The sequence below is a fragment of the Aptenodytes patagonicus genome, chromosome 10 (assembly GCF_965638725.1).
Source record: "Aptenodytes patagonicus chromosome 10, bAptPat1.pri.cur, whole genome shotgun sequence".
Taxonomy (NCBI): Eukaryota; Metazoa; Chordata; class Aves; order Sphenisciformes; family Spheniscidae; genus Aptenodytes; species Aptenodytes patagonicus.
The window spans coordinates 12,163,802-12,189,332 of NC_134958.1; the positions used below are offsets into that span (position 1 = coordinate 12,163,802).

The 25,531-nt window shown below is 49.8% G+C and overlaps 1 protein-coding gene across 1 annotated transcript in view; it reads right to left on the reverse strand.

Moving 5' to 3' along the window:
* Nucleotides 1–9,057: 9,057 nt before the first annotated feature.
* Nucleotides 9,058–25,531, reverse strand: part of IGDCC3 (immunoglobulin superfamily DCC subclass member 3) — a 107,902-nt gene continuing 91,428 nt past the window's right edge. Inside the window, 7 exon segments of the mRNA XM_076348668.1 lie at nucleotides 9,058–9,332; nucleotides 9,335–9,587; nucleotides 10,080–10,218; nucleotides 11,325–11,429; nucleotides 11,703–11,891; nucleotides 16,910–17,074; nucleotides 17,449–17,696. Coding sequence (XP_076204783.1) covers nucleotides 9,078–9,332; nucleotides 9,335–9,587; nucleotides 10,080–10,218; nucleotides 11,325–11,429; nucleotides 11,703–11,891; nucleotides 16,910–17,074; nucleotides 17,449–17,696 — 1,354 coding nt within the window. The 3' untranslated portion in view covers nucleotides 9,058–9,077.

Consider the following 25,531-nt stretch of genomic DNA (forward strand, 5'->3'; position numbering starts at 1 on the left):
TCCATGACCTGGTTCCTTGAAGAAGGTCTTCCAAGGTCTCCTTTCTGCCTTGGCTTTTACTCCTCATCCCTCTTAGCTCTTTTTCTTCTGACCAGGAGACCACTCCCCACCGCGCGGGCACCCCTTGATAGCCGGCAGACGCCATGGAGGCGTTGCAACAGGGATGGGAAGAAAATTAATATAATTTGCACAAGACAAGGACAGAGCTCGTCAAAATAAGTCAATAGGTGATTAGGAGGTCTGGCCTCGTCTCCCGGCGTGGGGGAGTTTCTGGGCCACTTAGAGCCTTGAATCCTGGCTTGGGGTCGGACTCTGGAAACGCGTCTTACGTCTTTAATAAGGGAAATATCAGAAAACAGTCCTAATCTCAGTGATTTCTGCACCAGCATCTTTTAAGGTCTCACCCCAAGTGCTGGATCCCGCCTCTGCCTTGGTAATGGGGTCTTGGCAGGGAGGGAGGAAATCCTGATCTTCCAAACAAAGTTTCAGATAAAGAAATCAATTAAAGGGCCTCAAATATATTATTGCCGGTGGGGACCATGTTGTGACCGGTACCTGACACCCCCACAGAGGGATGGGGCTGTCTCGAGGGCTGTCCTGAGGAGCGTTTGGGGCTCATGGGGTGATGCGGGACCAGGAGAGCGCCCGTGGTCCCTGGGGGAGGATGGGGTCGGGCAGGCGGAGGTGGGCTGGAGGGGACCCTTGGTGGGGAGCCACGCCAGTGCATCCCCAGGAGCACGGTGCTTTCAGACCCATCTTCAAAGGGACACCCCTTTGTGACGGGTGGGCAGCTGTGATGAGTTTGCAAGTTCTCAGTGCAGGCAAGGGGACCAGGGCTGAATCCCAGCACCCCCATTCCTTTCCTCCAGCACTTCAAATGCTCCGGATAAGCCCCTAGATGAGGATTTCATGCCATTAAGATTTATTTCTGCCTTTTACGCTTTGGGTAGGCAGATGATAACATCAAATGCAGCGGGGCGACGTGAGCAGAGGTGTGCTTTTTGCATGCCGTTAAATCACAATCCCAGCAATGAGCTGTGTGGGGCAGGAGCGGGTATTTCCATATCTCAGGCCGAGGCATCGCTCGTCTCCCCGCGGCGCTCGCCGAAGGTGATAGTAAAACGGAGTTCGCGACCCGAGGAGCTATTGCCGGCTGTAATAGTGTGTCACGTATTAAGGGAGCATGTTTGAAACCACATTATATTATTAAAATTCATAGGAGTGATTTATAGGGGTTTTTAAAAACAGCAGCTTGCCAATATAAATTGGCTTAGGAAAGTCAACTGTAATCCACCCAGGTCCAAATAATGACATTTCCTCCAATACATCCAAAAAGCTGAAAAGCAGAAAATAATATCCAGGCTCCAGAGATAAGGCGAGTGCCCAAGGGAAAGAGGACTCTGAAATATTCATGCAGTCGTAGATTGCATGGTGGAAATGGCCGTTCCCAGCGGCTGTATTTAGGGACTGATGAATTTAGTTACTGTACCTTTATATTTATCGCTCAATAAACAAGACAAGCTCCTTTACGATGCCAAGCAAGACTAATTTAGCTATTTTAGCACTAAGGAAATGGCTTTCTGGGCAAGATGAGGGCTTGACAGTTTTGTATGAAATTAGGAGTCTTTTAATTTAGCCAAGGCAGCGAGCGTTGGTGGGCGCTGATGGTGCTGTGAGTAACAGGGCTGGAGACCCGGATCTGAGGATTAAACTCCCCCGGACCAGGTCTGCAGCGCGTCAGGGTGCCCAGCTCTAGGTTTTGGGGGACCCTGCACTGAAAGCGGGTGCAGCCTTTCGGGGCCGCCTGCACCCACTGATGAAGATGTTCCAACTTTTGATTTTTAAAGATTATTTTTCGAGGCAGAGACCGTCGCTATAAAGGTTTTACAGCAGCTATGCTGGAATTAAGCGTGGCTTTGTAAAAGTGTCAGCAAATGAAACGGTGATGCCCAAGCAGTATTAGTGCTAAAATGACCTTTCGGATAGTTAGGGTTTTATGGGATATTATAAATTCTCCCTGTGTTGGCAGGGTTATAACTAGGACATTAGCAGTAACATCTTCTCCAGCGATACCCAAGGCAGGAACCCAGCGTTTGGAGCCGAAAATACCCAACACAATTTTTTTTAGTATTTCTGGAGCTGAAGAGCTGATATGAGATGTTTCCAGCAGAAATTTGAATGTGTGCGGTCAAATGGAGATTTCTTTTATTAAAGATGAGTTTTGAACACTCAGGTAGGGTATTTTTGAGACTACTAATATTTCCAACAGCCAAAAATCAAAGCGATTTAAATGTATTGCTTGGGTTTTTTTATTTCCTTAGTTTCTAAGACTTCAGATTAATATTGTCAAGCCTTTTTTTTTATTGCCATGAAGGCAGGGAAAGCCCTTTTTTAATGAAAGCCATGAGCTTTATACAATACCTTGACTCCGCAGCTGCTATCTGAAGCACCATATTCCACTGAACTTACAGGAAAATCCCCCGAGTGAGCTAGCTCTGATCTTTTGTTCACCTCTTGCATTGCCACTGGGAAATAAAATCAGTTTTTATGCTTGTATTTATTATGAAGTATGTATTTAGACAATCCGTGCTTCAATTTAGCAGCTTTGAGAGCTTCGGGGAGTTGTTTGAAGCGACTCTTCACTCACCTGCTTATTGTTCACAGCCCCCGTTTTGGGGCAAGGATACACCTTCTCCATCAGCCCCATGGATGCTGCCGTGTCATTAGGCTTTGGGCTTCATACCTGGCTCATCGGTACCTTGCGGAGATGGGAACGTTGGGTTTAACGACTCTGCCCGAGAGGCAGAGGTTTGTGCCGTCCCAGTTGGCGATGAGCCCGCGGCTCGGCACTGCCCGCTCCCGAGGATGCCCGTCCCGCCTCGGCCATTGCAGACCAGTTTGCAGCTGGGCTGGAAAAGGCCGGAGCGTGGCTTTAATCCGGGGTTTCTGCCAACAGCCACCGGGTAAAGCGATGCCCCATTAGCGCCCTAGGCAGTGGGAAAAGCAGACGGCAGCAATAACTGAGCAAAGGCCAAGATTAATTGGAAATTAATTTGCACCTCCAAGTACAAGGTGTCATACCGTGACCCCGGAGCTGCTCGTCTCAACCACCTCCCCAGCTGCTGAAGAGCTACTGGCAGCCCTCAATGCTCCAGCCTGCCTCCACTGACAGCTTGGCCTGAGGTTTATGAGCAAAACAACAAGAAATATAACTCCTCAGCCCTTAAAAACTGCATTTTGTAGGCTGCTCTTTGAGAAGAGCCAAATTCACCAGCCCTCTGCATGAAGTGGTGGTGCCCTGAGCCGCCCCGCACGATCCCCACGCTGCAGCCGTGCATGTGCTGCGGCACAAAGAAAGCACCACTCAGGCTGAACCGCTCGAGCTCATTTATTCTAGCTTTATTTTTCTTGTACAAGTAGCCACAGGCTAAAAGCTAAACAGAGCAAACTACCAAAAAAAAAGGGGGTTATTTTTTTTTTTTTATACAGAGCTAACAATCGTAGGATCAGTGGGATTTCAAATATCAAGACAGTTCAAAGTAAGAAAGGTAGAAAATAAACAGTAGAAAAGTGCTTTGTAATTTGGGTTTTTAATATTACTCTTAATGGTTGATTCCCGAAGAGGACTGGGACAGAGGTTTAGCACCGTCTTTATTATTATTTTATTAAAAACGTAAAGATATTGCAACTTTAAATGATGGAAATATGATCAAGGTAAAATCCCTCTTTGCTTTGTAAGTAAGACCCTGACCCAAAGCCCCGTGAAATCAGGCTTTTCCCTGACTCACCGGGCTTTGCCCCGGCCCCGTCCCTTCTTGTTACACAATGCTGAAGCTCAGACTCTGCTCTCGGAGGAAACCCGGAGCCATTTCACTGATTTCCAGCGTTACGGTGGGTTTGGGTGCCATGGCCCCGCACCAGCAGCGCTTTCAGCTGGGGATGCTGGTGCTTCACATGTAACCATCTCCCTGCCCGCTGCTCCAGCCCAAGCATCGTTCCTTTCCTTGCCCTTTTTTTAATTTGACGGGTGAGGAAAATAAATGAGCAGGCATCAAGTTGCTTGATAGGATCTTTACTCTGCCTTCACTGGCGCAGCATGGGGAGGGATAGATTTCCAAATGCTGTTTGCACAGATGAAGTAAGTAAGTAGCTCCCCCCCCGCGCCGCTGCCGTTTATTTTCATAAGCTTTTAATTTCCTTTTTTTTAACCGATCTTCTCAGACTTAAGTGCTGTCAGTCAGCTCAGAGAGGGCTCAGACACTGCACTGATTCCCTCCGAAATACCGTGGGATGGTTATCCCAGAGAAACACCCCCATGGGCACCAAAACCTTCCCTTCAACATCCAGAAGCAACAACGCTTCGTAGCTTCTCTCCTCTTTTATTGCCAACTTAAAATGTACAGTCCCTTGGTATAATTTTGGGTGAAAGCTTTAAAATTCCCAAACTGGTCCAGCACTTAAATATTTCAGCATCTTTACAAAACAAGGAAGAAGAAAGATACGGTAGACAAATAAATACCTGAATCCAACAGCGTGAAAATACCCTGTCGCAGCATAAAACTATTCCCTGTTCAACTAAAGACAATGTGGATACTATCCCTGAGGTAGCAGCCATCTCTGGTAAACTTGAGAGCTCTAAGAATAGGTTGTGCCCATTATGGGTTACAAAAAAAAAAAAAATCAGCTTTTGGATACTTTATTCCTTGCTGTAATTTCATCTCACCACAGCCAGAAAAGCAAGAGGGTTTTTTGGATCTGCCCAGAAAAGGCAGCGAGTTGAATTAGTGGAATTATTTGCTTGGAAAAATACTAGAAGATGAGATTCCTACCCCAAACGCAGGGGGTTGCCAGCAGCTTGCGCTGGATCCAACACCTGCCCATTATCCAGCAGTTCTACCTCTGGATATAACTCTCTGATTCCTCCCATCAAGAAAAGGGGGGGGGGGGGGGGGGGGGGGGGGAAGAAATAAGAAATCTGGCAAGCTGTTGCTTAAATGTTTGAGGTGTATAAATGAATTATCGGGGCAAAGGGCGTGCCTGCCGTTAGCTGATCTCCGGCAGGTGGGCGAGGATGGGTGCAAGGCACCGGTAACGATCCCTGGGACAATCCGGCTGGTTTGGCCCTCTGGTCCACGTACGTAAAATGATGCCTGGACCCCTCTGCTGTGGCTCGGCCCCACGCCCGCACAACCCGTCCAGTTTCTGGCCCTGGGCGGTGGTGGGTTTGGTGGCCGGTAGGTTTGCACCGTGGATGCAGCAGAGCTTTGCCCCAAGGCTCAGGAGGGCTTGTCCCTCCTGGGACGCTGCCACGGTGGCTGCCAGCGGCACGGGGACATGCAGAAATGCTCCTGTTCAACCAACAACCCGGCCCAAGCCGGAAGGTGATTCCTTTGAAGAAGCCTCTGATTCCATGAAAACAGGTACGTGCTCATGGAAGACCTGGGAGGAGCGTTTCTGACACCTGTAAACCGCATCCAAACCACCGGCAGCACATGGGGACCTGCAGTCCTACTTGTCTACCCAAGTACAACATGTCTATGCAAGTACAACATGTCTACGCAAGTACAGCTGCACCCCAAGCACAGAATAAGAATCCAGCGGTTTCTCTCAAACACAGGGCAGCAGTTTGGATGAACCTAGGACAGACCTGAAGCTGTACCCCATGCTGAAACCAAACACAAGCTCTTTTTTTTTTCTTTTTTCCTTCTTGTTTTACAGCTTAAAGGCCAGACGCTCTCCAGGTGATGTTTTCCCAAGTTTTTGGTCGGCACAGCTTTGCCTCCAGCCTGGCTCAGGCATCGATGAATGGCGAGAAGGGCTATGACATGTCGCTTCTCCAGCTAACTGGCAGCTAGAGGTACTCCACAGCACAAAGCCAGAATGTGCCATTTCAAGGGGGTTTTTGCCCAGCTTTGTGGACTTGGGAAGCTTGGATAATTCAGGGAAGACCATGTCCTCCTGCTGGATCTCCAGACTCCAGCCTCATCCCTTTGGGGGCTGACCTGCCGCAACTGTCTGCATTAGGTCCCAACAGTACGGATTGACAAGAGCAGAAAAGAAACCCCAAAAAAGAGGAAAAGCTAAACATCTAAAAAACAGTCTTTAAAGATTCACGTCCATCTTCAACCGTCGCAAACCAACACATAATCTGCATTGGTTTAAGACATTACATTTCTGCATAATTATTTAAAAAAAAAAAGAAAAAGCTCTATTCTTGAACATACTTTCATATTTCAACTAGTCAAATGGCACAGCATTTCCCTTTAATAAAAGGAAGTAGTGACAAATACTTGTTACTATTACAATATCACAATAATATGATATTAAATTAATAGCATATTCACAGCTCCAGAAGTCTGAGCTGAAAGCTAGTCTAAATTCTGTGTTCACTTTGGCAACAGTACTTATTCAATGTGAACGTCGGCGTTACACACACACAAAAAAAACAATAAAAAGAAAAGCTGGGCTGGAGCAGGAGCGGGATGGCAGAAGGAGACTGGGATTTCTTTGATACGAGGTTATAACTCGAGCCATTTGGCATCTCCTCCTCCCTCCTGCCATTTCTAAGCCCCAGCATCCTCCGGCTCCCACAATGGGCTGGGCTGTGCTACCGGTCTTGTATGGTGCCACCAGCACTGTCCCCCCGCGGTCCCTTCCCAGGCTGTCTCCAGGTCCAGCACCGTGTGAGAGGGATCATGCCCCCGTGGTAGGTGTGAGCAGGAATCGGTCTGATGGCCCATTTAGCCTCTTTGTGGGGTGGGGAGAGGCTATTTGGGGGGTTAATGCATAAATTTAACCCTTCAATTTTTTTCTGTCCTGCAAGATGTCTACAGGAGGAGGAATTTTAATGGAGAGGGCTACGAACACCGAGCCTCAAGAGCTCCTTGCTCTCAAGGTCAATGCCATTACATCTGCTTGGGCCAAGCTGGATGATTTGATCTGGAAGGACAGAGTCCTGCTCAGAGCTAACCCAGCCCAGCACCAGGACACAGCACGGGGGAAGAGATGTTTGCTTTATCATCCTGTATATTGTATTATTTACACAATTATCGGTAGCATCCCATTGCCAAATGGGAAGGTGATGGGGGATGTTTCTGACACAAGGGACTCCCCCACTGGTACCATTTAAAAAAATACAACTTTTTTTTTTTTTTAAACTTAAACTCTTTTCCTTTCCTGATTCCTTTCACTTTTCCTTGCAAATACGGCAACATTTGATTTACCACCACCTATACAAAGAGTTCAAACCTTCACATTCGCCTGGTTTTAACCAACCCACGTGGCAGGGAAAGGGCTGCTGCCCTCTGGCTAGCTGATGTCCCTGTCCCCCGTGCGTGCCCCCATCTAACCCCACGGACGACACCGGTCACACACCGACTCACAAGGCTGCACCATTCCAGGACAACTCAAAAACTATGGTGGTACATTGGCGGTGGTCCCTGGAGGGGCAGGGTCACGCACAAACCCTCTCTTTGGTGTCAGGAGCTCCTCTGCCCACCCCGGGTATGGGGAAGGGGTGGCTGCTGACAGCCCCCAGCAGCCTCCAGCATAGGGCCCCCCTCTGCATCGCTGCCCGGGAGCCCTCCTCCCCTCCTCCCCCCCCAAGGAAGCGAGCCCTTTTTGGCTCAGCTCGTGCTTTGGCTGTGCCTGCCTGCCTGGGGATGAGCCCCTGCTCGCTGGAAATATGCTGGAGGAGCTGGCAGCAGCTCAGTAGCATCTCAAGGGGTTTGGGAAGTGCTGTTTCAGGGTTTCCTCATAGGTGCTCCTGATGGCAGGGTGGGCTTTGAAGGGGCAAGATGGTGACAACTGGGTTCCCACCTCCCAGGGGTGCGTTACGCTGCTCATGCTGGCACATGCCATAAATCATCCTGAGGGGAATCAGCCTTGGGGAGCCGTATCCTGAATACACCCAGGATGGACCAAGGCAGCCACCACCAGAGCTGAATTTGGCCCTGCAAGAGCAACAGTGCCAGCGAGCCACGGGGCATCGAACTGCGTGCCTGTGATGGCCCCAACAGTCTTTAAAGTAAAAAAACCATGATACGAATCTCCGCCACACAAAAATCAAACCAGAGCCCCGCTACATGCCTAAAAGTAAAGCTCATAACACTGGTGAAGCATCTTGCTTCGTGTGGGGCTGGGTGGGAGAGGCAGGAATTGGGGGAGAGGAGAGGACACACACACACACACGCGCGCGCGAGTTTCTATCACGCTTGAGGTAGAACATTGCTTTCAAGGTTTGGAAGTGCTTTACATGGGAACGACGACAACAAAACCACCAAGGCGGCAGGTACAGAGCGTGACTGCTGAGGTAGGACCAAGCTTGTACTGACCAAGTGCTACGCTACTTGTTTTTTGAACATGAAGGAAGACGCAGGTATTTCTGCTTCCCAGAAGACATTCATTCCGGTTGAGGTAGGTTCTGAGTTCACTCGGGTTGTCTGTCCAAGTCTTTCAGTAGCCCTCAGGCAGGCATCCTTTGACACACACACTCTTTTTTTTATCATTTTTTTTTTCTTTTTTTCATATTATTTCGAGTCAATCAGCAAAAAAAGTATCCTGAGAAATAGCGAAAGTGTACAAAATCATCAAATCCATGGAGAGACGGCCTTCCTGGGCCTCGATTTTTGGAGTCAAGTTAGAAGGATTTCTCCAAATCCAGTCTTCTGGAAATAAAAAATAGATCCGAAAAGTAGTCCTAAAGCTGCTGATCAGGAGAAAGTCTGGGATGCCAAGAGAAGGAGGCTCCACTGTATCCCCAGTCTGTCAGAGACGGGAGAGTTTGCCAAACTCTGCCAAGGAGTCTTTTACTTAGCAGCTGCGGGGAAAATCCATCGTGACCAGTCTCAATAAAGCCATCATCGGAAAAAATGCACCGAGGGGCCCGAGAGAGGTCAGAAAGATAAACTTCACAAAGTTTCCAAAAGGCTGTATACATATATATATATTTATATATATATAAAAAAATAAAGCAAAACAAAAAAATAACAATCAGACTGTAGAAATCTTCAATTGACCTGAGATTGACGACTCGTTGTAAAGACATCACCAGCCGTGGGTTTGGTTTCTGGCAACTCCTACAAGAGGGTTCGAGTCTTGGCAGTTTTATCCTTCATTGGTGGGACCGTGGTCGGGAGCCGGAGCTGCAGGGCTGCCACTGCGGGGGCTTTTTGGGAGGGGGTCTGGCTGCTCCTCGATGATGCTGAACTCATCCAGAGGGAGTGTGGATATCTGGGTGTCGTCGTGGGTGGCTGGTGGGCTGTGAGCCGACTGGCAAGAGAGAAGGGGACAATGCAATGATGGTGGCAGGTCACCAATGCTCTTAGACACGCAGCCGTGTCTCCATTTCCCAGGTGTGCTCCCGTCCCGCTGGACTTACCGTTATTCCCTTATCCTGCTGCTCCTGGGACAGGGATGCTGGGAATAACCTCTCCAGCTCATTCATATCCAGCTGCTTTCCATTCAAGTCCCGGTCATCCCTGTCCCTGCGAGCGGCCCCATTCAGGATGAGGCCCGTGGCGCTCCGCTGGCTCCTGGGGATCTGCGGGGTTGACAGCTGCTCCTGCACATTTTTGCACATCAGCAGCCTGAAAAATAAAGAGATGGAGCCTGAGGGTGAGCAAAGCCAGTTCCTCCCCCGCTTCCTTCCCCCAAGCCTGAGTCTGCCTTATCCCTGTGCTACGTTCCTTCACTCCTTAAATCCCTCCTGTAAAGTCACGTCTCTTCCCCTCACTGTGAACGGGCTTTCGGTTTACAGGGAGGATCAGGGCTTGCCAGAGCAGAAATAGTGATGCTCCCGGGCAGTACCAGGTCCCTCGATGGGGACTGGAGCTGATGGGGTGTATTCAGAGAAGCCCGCTGGGTCGGGGTGCCTGGGAGGGAGGCAGGAGCCGTGCCGCAAACAGCACCTGGCGTTCACAGGAGCCGGGCTGCGCAATCGCACGCTGCGGTATGCGCATCCTGAGATGTGCATGGGAAACAGCCCGTCATCGTACTGGGGGTGTGAGCCCCCCGCAGGGATACCCACATGGCATTAGGGACCACCGCCCCTCGTGAGCAATGGCGCGAGCAATTCGTACCTTCCTCTGTACCCAAACATGAGAAAGAGGACGCAGAATATGATGCACGTGACACCAATGTGGATCCCAATGATGATGCCGGTTGTTGAGGTTTTATTGTTCTGCTCGTCCTTCATGCAGTCGCAAGGGGGATTCAGCACTGCCAGAAGAAAGGGGGAGAGGGAGTCAATGGTGCTGTTTTCCTATTGCTCCTCCAGCTTTTGGGGAGCCCAGAGCAACAGCTGGAGCCTGGGCAGTGCTGGGAGCCATGTACGGGGAAGAGGAGAGCGGGGTGGGTGGCCGGGGTGTCACTGCCTGCCAAAGCAGCTCCCCTGCTCCTGGTACCCCAGGAAGGCAGTCACAGCAAGCACATGACTGGAAGGTCCGTAGAGAGCCAGCCCCATTACCCGGCCTGCTGTCATTAGACACAATTAATGAATAAAAAAGACTCTGATGTTAATTTTTACAAAACCCTGTGTCTGGGGTGAGAGGCGGCCACCACGCCAGAGCAGGCTGACGCCTGATGGAAAGCACGAGTGGGCAGATGCCAATGAGATTAGTATTTACTCCAACACAGACAGAGGAGTAATAACTGTCTCTTGAAGGTATTCCCACTGGAAGGCTTAAAAGGCTTCCAAGAGCAGCAGGATGTTTTTTACACATAGATGAATATGAAAGGTGTGATCAGTTAGAGATTCCCTCTAGAGATTTCCCCTTTTCTGCCACATAATGCAGTGCTCATGCTCTGCAGACCTTCTCCTTTCCAAAGCCATGCGTCCTCCCTTCCTGGCACCAGTGAAGGTCAAAATATCCAGGAGAGCGGAGATGCTCGGTGCACCATGTCCCACCCGAGGACAGCAGCTCTTAGTTTATGCATGGGGGTTTGTTCATGTTCATGGCCTCACCTCTAGCTTGAGCTTAGGGGACAAAACTGGCAATTACAGGAACATTTGGTTTGTCCTCTCCCCCCTGATGAAAAAGTCACCAGGCTGAACTATGCTGTGAAGGGGTGTCAGCTCGCTAATGCTAATGAAGGCCAACGGGGATGGTACAAGCCACGTGGCAGAGAAGCCACTCCTACCAGCACCAGGTGGTCCCAGCCCCACAGTTTTCCTTCATCATTATTTGTGATGCTGAAAATAAATGAGTGGCTGAAAATGAGATGGTGGGGTAGAGCCACGGGTGTCTGGGGGATGTGTCTGGCCTCGCCACCTTCCTGCAAAGCGGTTTTCACAAACCACCACCGAGACGGACGTCCCATCTCACCTGTCCTCTCCACAGTTTCCCTCAAGGACACGAAGCGGACAGTTGAATTTCCATCCCCGTGCTGGTTATAGGCGAGGAGCTTGACTTCATACACCACCGACGCATCTGTTTCGAAGGAGACACAAGAAGGGAATTTCAACCTTCATCATTAGCGTTATCTCCCCGAGCAATGCTTATTTAGGAAACGCACATCTTTCTTACCAAATACACACAAGATATTGCAAACAAGTACCTGCTACTGTGAAAGCACCCCAAAAACCTGGGGGAGAGCTGCAGCATCTCCCACTTAGTGGCTGTGCAACACATCTGAGCTCTCCCATCACAACAGGCTCTCCCAGGGCCAGGAGGGGATGTGGATCAAGCTGTCACCATACTCACCCAGGTGGGTAATGTTGTACGCTGTTACGTTGCTGGGCAGCAGCACTGGACCTGTGTACTGGGAGAGGTGGACCTTGCGGTAATACAGCTTGAAGCCTTCGTGCTGGCCCAGTTTGATGGAGGGCTCCCACGTAGCCTGGACAGCGGTGCTGTTAATGACTTTAATAAAGAGGGATGGCATGGCTGGGACTGAAAGAGAGAGAGAAAGACAGTGGGTTGTATGTGGTTTTTTTAGTCTGCGTGATGACAAATTCCCCAGCAGCCTTTCCCTGCGGTCATTGCACCAAACAACACGCTAGACGAGATTGAGAAAAATCAGATCAGACCAGATCCTGGTTTAACAGCTTTGAACTTCTTCAGGGAGCTGTAGGAGTTTCCAAGGGTTTCCTCTGCTTGGTTCAGCAAGCAAAGAGGCTACTTTTACACTCCGGTTGCAATCTGATGCTCAGCCCCTTGGGTCAGGGCAGGAATGCAGCAACTTTGGCAATGCATTCCCAAATTCCACTTTTCTGCCCTCGCCCTGAGGGTAGTGAGGACCTTTCAGAGTGATTAATCCCCCAGGGAGGAAGGAACCAGAAGGAATGGAGCTGGAGACATCCATCTTAAAAGCATGCTAGGTACCTGCACTGGCTTGCAGGGTGCACAGGCACTTGCTCTCCCCATCGGCTTTAGGAGGGAGGTTTGTGATTCTGTGCTGGGGACTTAGGAGAGAACCGGGACATCTTCATTAACAGCCCTAAATACCTGAGCAGCCTGAGATCCCTGCACAGCTGTGGCTGGCTTGTTTTGGTAGGCAGGCACTTACCTGGCCTTAGGGGCGCACGGGGGTTTAGCTGGGAAGATGTCCCTGCTGCTGCCTGGTGTCACTGAGGCCTGATTCAAAGTCCACCAGGACGCTTTTTGCTCCAGTCAATGCCCCAAAACCCTGCCCTCATTCTCGGGGTGTGCTGCAGCGGGAGGTCACAGCCGTTTCATCCCCAGGTCCCCGGAAAGCTGCCCGGCCCCATCAGCCTGGGCTGAGAGGCAAAGATTTGCAAACCAAAGCCAGTTTTCTTGTGATGCAGATATCTGGGTTTTCCAAAGCTGGTTCTGCACAAAACCTGGTCCAGAGCCCTGTGCAGCGCTGGGGCACACAGGACCACGTTTCCCCCAAGCCTCTTCCTTCCCCTCTCCCTCCCTTTCTCATACGCTGATCACACCAACGCAGAGATGTGTCTCAGCAGGACATTTCTCTGACGATTTTTTTCACCTCATTTCCACAAAACACCCCCAGGCCAAATGCTTCCATCAGTTCCCCAGCCTTTGGCACCATTCAGAAGGTGCAAAGCACCAGGCACTGCAGGCTCTGCCCTGCCCAGGGCTCTGCTCCAGCATGGGGAGGGAGAAGGGTTTTCGGGCACTGCTCTACCAGGCAGCGAGCTCGGCTAAACCCTGCAGCAAAAGCACCGAGCAGAACAACAGCCCTGCTTCTCCAGCAGCCTCCAGGCTTTGAGGCAGAGCTATTTTTCCAATCCCACATGATTATAAGCTCAGATATCCCCAAATACAAGGATTGCTGGGCTTGCATTGGACCGATGCTGCTTTTTGTCTTGTTTTTCCCCAAAGGGCCTCTAAAGGATGAGCAGTGCAAACCTGGCCTTGACGGCGTCCTTTGGCAGAGTTCAGCACAGCCATTTAGTGAGCGATGGTGAAAAGCGGATGAAACATGGCTGTGTCAATCTAAGACTGACGAGAGCTAAAAAGGGCACTTCCTCCATTTAATAGTAAAGGCAAAACTGCACAGCACAACAGTTTGCCTTTTCCCAGGCACTGAGAGCTCAAGCTTTCCCATGATGAGATCTAGGGGAAGGAAAGACACCTCTCCTGGTGAGCAGGAGGGTCTGGGCAATCCTGTCTCTTCCCAAAGTGATGCCCTCCTTCAGGTTGCAGGGGCTTTGCCTGATGCCCTCTGAATAAGCGTGGGGAGAGGAACAAGTCCCTGGTGACCGGCGAGCATCTCCATGTGGACTCAGAGAGGAGCTGTCCTCCATCAGGTTAATGAGATCCCATCCTGTCTGAGTGCTGCCAATGGGAAAAAACGGGTTGAAGTACTTCTTGCTAGGATTTATTCTGAGTTCATTGATGGGAAGGCTGTGCTTAGCGATTTCTGGGTGCAAAACACAGAGTAAATTCTATTTATACCAGAATGTACCATTCTTCCCAAGGCTGCATATTTTTGCGATCCAATTAAATACTCTTTTTTTCTAAGTCTCCCAATTCCCTTTAGGGCAAAATTAGGAATTGTCTGGATCCCCCTCTGAGAAGTTGGACTTTTGCTTAAAGCATCATTTTCCAAATCATGGGTGAAAACGCCACAGAAAGGGAAATCGCATTATCCCATGGACAAAGAAACACTGATGTGGGCCATCCTGATTTGCGAAGAGTTGGCTTTATTTTATGGTTGCAGAGCCTTACATTTAATAAAAACCACAAGAATATCTGTCCTTCAAAGTATGGAATATATAGTATTTATTCAAACTTTGAGTATATATATGTATAATATTGATTATATGTATGCACTCGCAGAATGCATGTGCTGTTTATAATGTTATTACACAAATAAGTGTATACAGATGGAGTATATCTGCGTGTGTGTATAAATATATGTACACACACCAGTGTATAGGTGCTTCACAGAAGTATATATAAGACATAATATGGATCTACTGTAAGTGAGGCATCTCCCTCATGCTAAGGGCTGGGATACTTGTTTTCCTCTTCCGTGCTGTTTGGAATTTTCCCCAGGTCATTTCAACTTTCTTCTTGAAGGTGTCTTTAGCCGAAGATGACTAAAGGAACAGTCTTCATCCTAGAGAAATGTCAAAAAGTCCTGGAGAAAACCCTAAAAAGCATTAAAAGACAAGAACAAGGAGTGTGTGCTGCTTAATGAAGCGGAGAGACTTTGAGATTTAAAATACCACAGCATTTGTGAAATGGCATAAAGGAGAACAACAGGGAGGAGACAAGAGGACCTTCCTAGTGACAGAGGTTTATGGAGGACAAGGTTCACTTGGGTAGTTTCTCTACGGAGTCTTCGCTTCTACTTTGCATCCAAAATTACCACTGGCACAAAGGAAGGAGCACCGCACTTCGAGAAAGCGCTGGAAGCTTCAGCCAAGCGCATTCTCAGCATATTCCTAGCCCTGAAAAGCTGACCTCCCCAAGCCGAAAGCAGCCCTGCTCCTCAGTACCTTCACCGTACTCCTACTCCAGACAATACCAGTATAACATGGTCATTCAGACCAGTCTCCAGCTGGCAGCATCTCTGCTGGCCACTCCGACAAGCACTGCCCCGGCTCTGCCGAGCTGTCCCTGGCTGGCAGATTCACCTGCCGTGTCCTTTCCACGCAAGGCAGGACACGGCAGCGTGGTGACACGGTGGGTCCTGCCACCACAGGGCTTCACGCACATCTCTGTGCACATCTCATGTGTGTCATGCTGAGCCGGCATGACAACGCCGAGACATGGCGTGTCGGGGAAATCCCATCCCTTTCCGAGGGGTTTAGCACAGACCCAGGGGCTGCCCAAGCCCAGGGGAGTCACAGCTCTCCGGTGCACCTCGGGAAGGCACGGGGTGAAACAACTGGGCTGTGAGAAGAGGCAAATCTGCAGTGAAACCTTGATTTGGTGACAAAAGCCACTGGATCCTGGCTCTTTGACCTGCTCTCTCCTCTGTGAGCAGAAGGCAACAGACACCCGAGTAAAGCAAAACAAACAAATCAAGCCAGAACTGGGGCTTTTAAATCTCTTTTTATCTTCCTACAAGGCAAACACAAGCTGGGGTTGAGTGATCTTAACCAGGCCAGCTTGTCCATCCTGAACATGGAGCTAACTGCTGAAGCTTCGTTACACAGGACAAGCCTTTTTTAAAGGATAGCAGAGCAGGACAGTGATGCCTTGAAACTTCAGAGAGCCAGGAAATTTATGATCCCATTACTGGATACCTAACTATTTCTGTCATGATTGAAGGTAATAATGACAAAAAGTCCTCTCTAGCTTGACCCAGACTTCTGCAGAAACACCAAGCTCTATGAAGCATGGCTGGCTTCTAGCTCCAGTAGCTGAACTCAGAGCATCGGGTCAAGGAGTTTCAAGTTTTGCCTTAGTCCATCCTTCTGTCTCTAAATTGGAAGGAAAAACAAACTCTAAGGGTGACCAATTCCCTGCGGAGTAGGGGAAAATAAAAAATTTGCCAAGGAAAATAAACTTGCAGGGTAACGACCCAGCAGGGTGAGGATTTATTGGCATTGTTGCTTAAATGCTGTAGCAAACACCTGCAAGGGCTGAAAATGGAATGAGAACTGGATCACCCATCTGGAAGTCAATGCACTCTTTCATTTGGTCCTAAATAACATCCTCACACCCAAGGCCCTCTCTGATGCAAATTCATGATTACTGAGTGTTCATGAGAACGATGCAATGCTCCTAAGAAATTAGTCTCTGTATGTGAGACGAGCCAGGATTCAGAGGTGCTGGAGAGTTACATGAATCTCTAGGAAAATGTTCCTAAAATGCCAGCTGACAGATCACACTGGGGCTGTGGTTTCTGTCTGGTGTCTGTGTGCAAGGGTCCTGCATTAGAGCACCCACTTTCTTACTGGGGAAGCTAACTGGTGGCCACAACTGGGAGGCCAAGTCAGGGAAAAAGCCTTGGAGATCACCCTAACTTCCCACTGAAACAGAAGGCTGCTCCAAGGCAGGGATTTGTAGGTCAGGACAGCTCAACTCCACTGTGATTTCTCCAGGGTAGAGCAGAAAAAAATCAAATTTAAAAAAGTGCGGCACCTATCAAGTAAGAGCTGTGAGTACCAGAGCTGCTGGAGGATGCTGAGACACTGCTTCAATAGGAAATCTGCATTCAGCAAGCAGTTTAGGAAAAGCCCAGAGCAGCTGCAACACACGAGAGCAGCCAGACTTGCACTCACACCCTGCTACAACATCAGCTGTGAGAGGCAATGCCGCATTTAAGGCAATCAGTCGACTCCCGTGTAACAGTACAAGTGAGTTTTACACAATATCCCAGAGTATGAGGAGGAGCGGGAACAAGGAGCATCAACACGGCAGGCTATGTGCCAAAGCGCTCTGGAGTGGGTATCGGGGTGATAGGCGCTGCTGCTACGCACAGAGGGTTTCAGCACCTGATGGTCCAAGCGCAAAGCGTTCCTTACCTTCTCCCAGCGTGCTCACCACTGTGACTTCTGAGGCTTTGCTGGCACCCCGGGAGGTGTAAGCCTTTATATAAAAGCTATAGCTGGTCGAGGGCTCTAAATCAGTCACTAGCTGCTGGAAGGTGTTCTTGCTAACAGCCTCCTGATACTCCATCTCTACAGGATCTGAAGTGCAAAGGAAGAGAGAACAGAGCAGCATTAGGCTTTGCAAGAGGTAAAGAGACTAAACAGATGTTGCAAGCAGTAATTTTGGTCCCTAAGGTGGATATGTATCTGCCCTTTTCGGCTGACATTTCTGCGTGCTTTGCCAGAGACCTAAGTGGGCAGCAAGATCTGACCACGCAGCTTCACCCTCCCCACCCTTTTGGTATTTACATCAGCGTTACTGCCTCATGTCTGTCTTTCAGAAACATGGGGATGATGGAGAACATGGGTGGCAGCACTGTCTACTGCAGTGCAGACTTGGTTTATCTAGTGGGCCACGCTGCTAAATTATAGGAAGGCTGAGGATGCTCTGGGCAGTGGGTAGAGCACCATACCTGCAGCTTTCCGAATGTGCAGCACGTAGCCGATGATCTCCTTGGTGTTCTGCAGAGGCTCTTTCCAAGACACCTGGATGGTGGTTGCAGAGACCGTCTCAGCCTTCACACTCTGCGGAGGACCGGGCAGCCCATCTGCCCACAGGACTGTCAGGCGAGCGCTGGCTTGTGTGGAGCCGGCGCTGTTCTCGGCGATGCACTGGTAGATGGCTTCGTCCGCCTGGTTGATCCCGTAGATGGATAGAGTGCTGCGTGGGGACATGAGAGGGACAAGCATCTCACTGAGTGCTCTGCAGCAGACGTCCCTCCCCTCCAGCCATGCCATGGTCCCCATGCTGGCTCTGATGCAGGGCATCCCACATGCCTCTGTTTCCACAGAAAGCTTCCAGAAAGCTGTGGGCTGGTGCTTTTGGGGAAGGAAAAGCCCAGGAGGTGGATGCATCATTCCTCAGATCCCGTGACTGGGCAGATTATCTCTTGCCTTGCAGAGACTGTGGTTCAAGTACAGCCAGATGGGGACACAGGGCGGGACAGGGAATGGTAGGATCTGAAGCCTTGAATTCAGGAAGATCCCAGCCACACTACAGCTACATCTCTGTGGCAAGTGCATCCACACACCCAAACCAGCTTTGACTGGCTTAGCTCCAGTACACACCAGTGAGACCCATCCAGGCACTGCACACGGTTGCTAAGCCAAGTCTAATCAAGCGCAGCCAGAAAGCCCTCTGGTGATGCTCTATAGCATTGCGTAATAGCACATTAGAGCAGTCTTAGGGTAACATTGGGAACAGCTGACTTACCCAGCAGGGTTACAGCCTCAGCTCCTGCTTCTGCATTTTCAGAAACATGATCACCACAAGCCAAAAGCCAAAGCTTACGAACAAGTCGCAGGTTTTGTCTGCAAAACCTCTGAGCGTCTTTTTGATGCTGGTGCATCAAAGCTTGGTTTCCCAGGGCAGCAACCAGGACAGTTCTTCCAGCCTGCTCTTGTGGGCCTCCACACCAGGCTTAGATGCTGTTTTCAGCCTCCAAGATAAAGACAGGCACTGGCTACCCTGATGGAAAACATCCCTAAAGGAGGGGGAAAAGCCAGCCATGTACCAACTTCCCAAATGAGCGCGTTCCTGAGCACGGTGCCCATCTCTGAACCACCTCTAGGAGTGGTGTTTAGTGGCTTGATGGGCACAGGGACAACCAGAGTCCACGTACATGTGGCCACCTGAACTGAAGGCCCTTTCTGAGCTGCATGACGCTCCAGCAGTGGCTGTGTACAACCGGAGCAAGTTCAGGGCCAGCCAATATGTTGTACTGCCCAGTATCTTTAAAACAACACCAGCAAATATTGAGTCAGAAATAATTCAGCGTGCAAAACAGCTCTTCTTAATAACATTTGTTCACAAACAGGGACCCGTCAATGAAAGCTCTGCTCTCTCCAGGGCTTGCACCCTTCCTCAGAAACCAAGCCAGGAGCAATGCAATTCAATTTGTGACTATCCAGCAGACGCAGGACCCCATAAATAAATACCCAGTGTGTCTCCCTTCCAAGACATGGGTTGGGGAGTCTCACCACGCTGCGTCCAGCTCCGAGCTGGAAGTGGAAAGGCAGTCTTTGATGTTGGAGATGTTTTTACCAACCCTGAGGCAGCAGCTCAGGTTATGATACAGTATGCTTATGATGCCCTTAGTCCCGGTAGGATATTCTCACAAACAGGGCATCTTGGGGAAAATTTTGGAAATAAAGCTCCAGCAGGAGCCCAGACTGGACCAACTAAACCTGGTGACAGCTTTGACACTACTGTAAATTGTATTTGTTACTGCAAATTGTGGGGATTGACTAGTCCTATAGATAGGCGATAGGACACACCCCCCAGCACTGAATAAAACACTGCTCACCACTGCCTGCACCATACGTGCACCACTCTGGATTAATCCCTATTTGTGCATCTGTATTTCCAGTCCTGCCCAGTTCGTTTGAACTGTGGTTTGCTTCTGGCTTGGTATGAAGGTTTGGGAGACCACGATGCCCCCGAGCTTCAGCATCATCTTGTTGGCTTATGCCAAAGCTTGCATGAGCTTTTTCATTGCTATTTTTCTGTAAGAAATGACCCGAACCTAACCAAATCCACATCCACTGCTTGCTTCTAGGGAGAAATAAATTATTTTCTTCTCCTGCGGTGAATTCCAGGTGGACTTGGGACTTGACTGCACATAAGTAAATCTCAAGCACCTGTGCTGATGCAAGGGGCGCTTCACGGCTTTTTGGGAGTCATAATCAAAGCTGCCCTTTATGTAAATGAAAAATTGTACATGGAAAGTGGAAATGATAAATAACGTGCCACTGCCTGCCTGTATGTCAGAACAAACACTTCTTCTAATTGCAGCAAAATATTGGTCTTCCTATATTAAAATTTATTATTGCTGTTGATTTAACATTCATATTTCTGCCTTGCAAATTATCGGGGCCATGGTAAGCGAGCAAATGTTTAACAGTCATCTATTTATGTCCTGTGCCTTTGTTTCCTTGGAAACATTGTAAATGGAATATCAAATGTGATGGTTTCAGCTGATATGGTGATTTTAGAGAATCAGCCCTAAGCTCCCCTCATAGCCACGGGCTCAACGTATCTGATTAAATGGAAGGAGAAAGGCAGAGCTGGGAGGGGGGCACAGGGAGAAATGACCCCGATGTGTGGCTCAACTGTGTCAACAAGGGCTGATTCCTGTGAGGACAGATGGCAGAAGGCAGGATTACGCCGTCCGAAAGCTGTACTTGCAGTTCTGCATAAAGCAGATGTGTGGAAGAAGCAGCAGTGCTTCCTTCTGCCCATCAATGCAGGGATTATTTCTACGCGGCTGCTGTGCATCTGGGCACCCAGGAGCAGCCAGGCCAGGCTGGCATGCAAGTCAAGAGCAGCGTTAAGCTTCCCAAGCACAAAGCAGCCCAGGAACAACAAGGAGTATTTAGGCTCCGCTGCCTCCAAGAGTATTTATTTGCTTTACAAGGAGAGAGGAAAAGATGCGGAGGAGGGAAGAGAGGAGCCTGGTTGGAAAGCAGTGCAAGGGTGCAAGGAGCCTGACGACAACACCATGATGCTGGGGCCAAAGACATCTCTCTCCTGGGAGGATTAGGGCAAAGCTCCTCTTGTGCAACACAGATGATATGCTGTATGCCATCGCTCCTGGACAGCACTTGGCCACTGGGACCCGGAGCTGGGCAGAGCCTCAGACATCCCAGCTGCCTTTCTGCAGACGTCCCAGGGAGGCCGGTAACAGTCATGCACAGTCAAGTCAGAAGAAGTAAATAAAATAAATTCCCACAAAGTGGACATGTCAGGTAGCTGGAAACTTGCTTCAGGCTTTGAAAAGTTCATTTCCATTGAGATTTACAAAGCTGCGTTTGGATGTACCGCGCAATAAGAGCCTCGGCCATCCATTACCTGGGGCCCACGTTACCTGGAACGATGTGCAGACAGCAGGGTCAATAAAATGACTGGATTTTTGGCTATGCCTATAAACGTGCGTAAGGAGCAGAAACCAAGTGCAGAGAAGCTGGCGAGCAGAATGCCCAGCATCTAAACACCAGCGTCATGAGAACAAGGGTTTTCTCTCTCTCTGTCGGTCCCTCTAACACCCACTGGCAGACCTCTAAAGGAGGCTGCCGAGCTCCCTGCAAGCCCCAGCGTGAGCTCTGAAGCACGCTGGTAGCTGCGATGAGGAGGGCAGGAGCTGCAGTGAGTTACATGTACGCCAGCACCATCCCAGCTGATACCTCTGCTATGCATCCGTTTTCATCTTAACTACTGACAAATTCTTCCTGCCTTCACCCACCGCATCACCCCCTCGGATGCGGAGGGTGCGGCGCAGCAGGGTCAGTGTTCAGTCCAGCAGCTTTCCCAGGTTTTGCTGCTTTTTGTCTTTTTCTTTTTTTAAGGAAGCTCAAACAAAAGGAAAATATGTAGTTGCCATGAGAGGAGGCGCAGAGCGTCTCTGCGCGTCAACCATCTGAAATATGCAGTGTCCTTTTATTTCTCCCCGTCAACAGGAAAAAAATCTGTCACTTTGGGACATCTGCTGTTGGAAAACTTTCCCGCGAGTGCCAGACTGGCAGCGCCATGAGCACGTCAGACGAGGCGAGATGCCAGAAGGCTTTCTGCTGGTCACCAAAGCCGCTCAGCGAGCCGAGGGCTCCATCACATCTCCGCACAATGCCCTGACAGGCATTGATGGAAGTGGGGAGAGGAGCCGCTGCAGATTCACACCCGGCTGAGCTGAAACGAGAGGCCTCCGCTGCTCGAAAGCCACGGTATTCCCAAGCTGTCTTCCCAGTTCATAGGCAATCAGGATGACTGATCTGGCTCAGGTCAGGGGTCCGGGCCAGTGACCGGAGATCGGCTTTCCAAAGGCTCCTCTGAAAAAGTCTGAGAACTGAAGGAAGCCTCTTCATCGATTCAGCAGCACAAAGAAGAAGAGGGGCCCATCTGGAAGGATATCAGCATGCGCGCGCACACAGGCGCACAAAAGAGGGAGTGTGATGAAATTAATGCAGAGAGCAGGCTGTGGCTAGCGCTGAGAGCATTTTAAGTGCTGGCCGCTCCAGAAACCCACCAGCGCCTCATTCAGACGCCCTGTCCCCGTGCCCTGCTCTGCCTCCATTTGTTATGGGTTGTGTTGTGCCTTGCTGCACCGAACGAACCGCTCCTGGGCTGCTGGCCGGTGCTGTGCTGGCAAGGAGCTTTTTTCCCTCCAGTGCTGGTTGTTGGCAGCTTTGCAGAAATGCCCTGTGTTTGAAGGTTGCCTCGTACAGGCTGAGAATAAGGTGCAAAGCTTGAAGAGTGACACTCACCGGTCCAAAGAGACACTGCAGATCATCCCCAGCCTTCTACAAACATGTTCTTACACCTCCAGAAATTAAATATCATGCAGGGCTTCCTAGGTGAAATTGGGTTGTGTTATGCAGGAGAAGGATCCCTTTCGGGACAAACTGGGTTATATTTAGCAGGTACTGCAGCCCGCTGGCCAGGATCCCAGCCTGATTCTGCGGTTACAGATTCACCCGAGCGCAGTTTCTGGAGGGATGCTGCTGGTCCCAGAGGGGTGCACAGTGCCATGGGGAACTAGCCCACCATCCCCACTGGTGCTGGATGAAAGGGCTGGCAGACTCTCAGCCTGCAAAGCTGGTTAGAGATGGTGCTCCTTCTCACGCCCCTGGGAGAGGACGGAGTCCGGCAGGACAGGGATTTGGCTGTACGGTATGTTTTCTGCAAATGGGAAGTTGTAAACGGCATCACATTTGCTACAGGAGGCACAGCAGTGGCACCATTTCATCCTGAAATGCTGACCCTTCTTTGCTGACTTCACGACACCTGGGTTTGCACTGTCTTGAATTGACACCAAGCACACAAGCTGAGCCCTTCGGGGAACCTGCTGCTGCTCAGGCACCATGCTCAGGACAAGCAGAGGCCGGCTCAGCTCCGCAATCCAACTGGACACCAAAGTCTATAGCTTTGGAGGCTCTGGGTCCTTGGGTTCAGCGCTGGTCCACATCAGAGGTGGTCTGAGCCTTCCCAGGTGGGAAGGACACATCCATCCAGCTGGTGCTGCAACTCAGCCCTGCCTTGGAGCACCTCCCAGCACAGCATTGAGCTCCATGCAGAAGACCTTCAGCAAGTGAGCGGCTCCAATTTCCCATGAGGTCTGTTCCCTCACATCTATGGCCAAGGCAAGAGGGTCCACCAACCGCACTGATGGTGGTGGCGTTGTGTCCTCCTGTCCCTGCAGAGCTGGGAAGTGCACCCTGGCACAGGCAGGAGACAACAGCCAGAGCCAGCTGCTCCTTATTACAAGACTTGCCAGTCATCTGTTGAACACGCTGGCTGCCACTCAACCTGTTTTCACGAGTCAGAGAGTGCAATCACAGATTTAACTGAATCCTGTCCTAGGGAGGGAGCAGAGAAGTCTTTACATCTGCAGGACCGCAGGGAAGCACAAAACATCTCAGGAAAAGCTACTGGAAGGGAGAGTAGATGCCTATGTTGGTAGGAATGCTAATGCAGACAGCTGGGAGAGCTATCTGCTGCTAAATGGAAAGTCCCCCAAACCTTTTTCCCAGCAAGGGGCACAGGTGTTGGAGAGAAAAAAGACCCAGCCTAATCCAGGGCAGGCTGAATCTGGGCTGCCCCACAACGGGGTCAGTCCTGCCTTGAAGGCTCCTGTATAAGGACCATTCTCTGCAGATGTATTTTGCTGTATGCAACAGTTTGAAGAAACACTTAAAACCCTGAATCGGTGATGCACTTCAAGAGCAGCTCAGTGGAGCAGCACACAGAGAAAAATTACACGGGCAACTTGGTAGCAAAATAATCACAGCCACATGAGAAGGAGAGACTGACGCCCATCGCCATCGGCTGCTCCAGGGCTGCTGCAGATCCCTTTCATGGGATACGGCTGCATGACCCCAGCACAGGATCCCTGCTTGGTGCAGGGAAGGCAGGATCACACTGATGCCCCACTGCTTAGCAGGGCTTTGGGCGCTCGTGCGGAGACCCTCCCTGTGAAGGCCATTTCCACGTGTCTTCCAAACAAAGTCCAACCCATAAATTATTCTTAAATCAGGAGCAGCTGGTTCACATCCCAGTCCTCCATGTACTTATTTATCATGCTTCTGGGAACTGAAATACGATTTACTATACAGTACCCTTCCCATAGTCACCAATGGTCTTCAAACTCATTGCATAAATAACCTGCAGGCTTGCCTGTCCTCCCTTAAGGTGTCCAAATCCCTACAAATTCAAGGGTTTGTGGGGTGTGTGTGCCATGAAGGGATGTACAAACCCATCTGCATCTCTCTGCACCCAGCTAACGTGAGTTTTATAGAAAAAAGCCACCTTGTGAATAACAGGCTGTAGTTTCCCTGGGTTTGGTACCAAAAGGGTTGCCCTGTCCCAAGTGCTTGCGCTAGGATTAAGCAACATGACAAGTGCAAGAAAAGCAAAGTTGTCCTGAAGTTTATTTATGGAGGAATATTTTCTCTGATGAACCTTGAGCATTCACGTCCCTTCAAGTGAGTCATTCCCAGAGCACTAAAACAAGTGCAAACCAGTGAGAAAGAATTTAAAAAGGAGACAGTTCATAAGTGAAGGTCACCGAGGAGAGCAAATGCCACCTGAGCCCAGGTTCTAACAAAGCCTTTTTCCGGTGGAACAAATGAAGTCCCTTAATTACCATTTTGTAAATAAAATCTTCTTGGAAAATCAATATTTAGAGCCTGCCTTCTCTGAAGATGTTGGCCTTTGTTCCTTGCTATTACGGCAATATAAACCCCATAGTGTGATAAACTTCTAGGCTGAAAATTACCCCCCTGAACCTGATTGGGTCAAAGCAAGAAAAGCAATAAACCTTTCAGAGCAGCAATTTGGGTACTATTTCATGCTTCCTTGTAAATTTTGACGTAATAACCTAGAAAGCATGATTTTACACAAGCCCACAATTAACTCAGCCCATAACCGCACCTTCCTCCTGCAGCCATACGCCTGCTTTCGGGCTGGGCTGGCGATGCCGGGTGGGAATTTTGCTGGAAATGCCTTTTATACCTCTCAGGCATTTGAATCGTTATTGATCTGAATCACCCCAGGAACAATACGGGCAAAATGGCATCTCTGATCAACAGAGAGCGACAGGCCCTGCGGCTGCTGGACACGGGGACGGCTCCACCAAAGTCAAAAAGGCTCCACCAACTTCTCTATCTGAGAGCATAGTCCAGTGCAGCATCGCCCTGACAGCTATTGGCTCCATCCCCAACTGGGGAATCGCATGGCAAGACAGCCCCATCGTCAGCTCCTTTAGTGATTTTTATTCACAGCTTTTAATGGAAAACCCCACAATTCCCTACGCTTAAGCCTTCATGCATTTTTCATTAACAATTACCCGCTATCCTAGAACTACTTTTGATTTTTGCTAATCATCAATTGGATATTTTGTTCCCACACAGCTGGCATTTTCAAAACATAACAACCACCTCTGGAGAGGGCACAGCAGAAGGCTGATCTTTAATGCTAATGTGCCCAGAAACCATCAACACATCAGG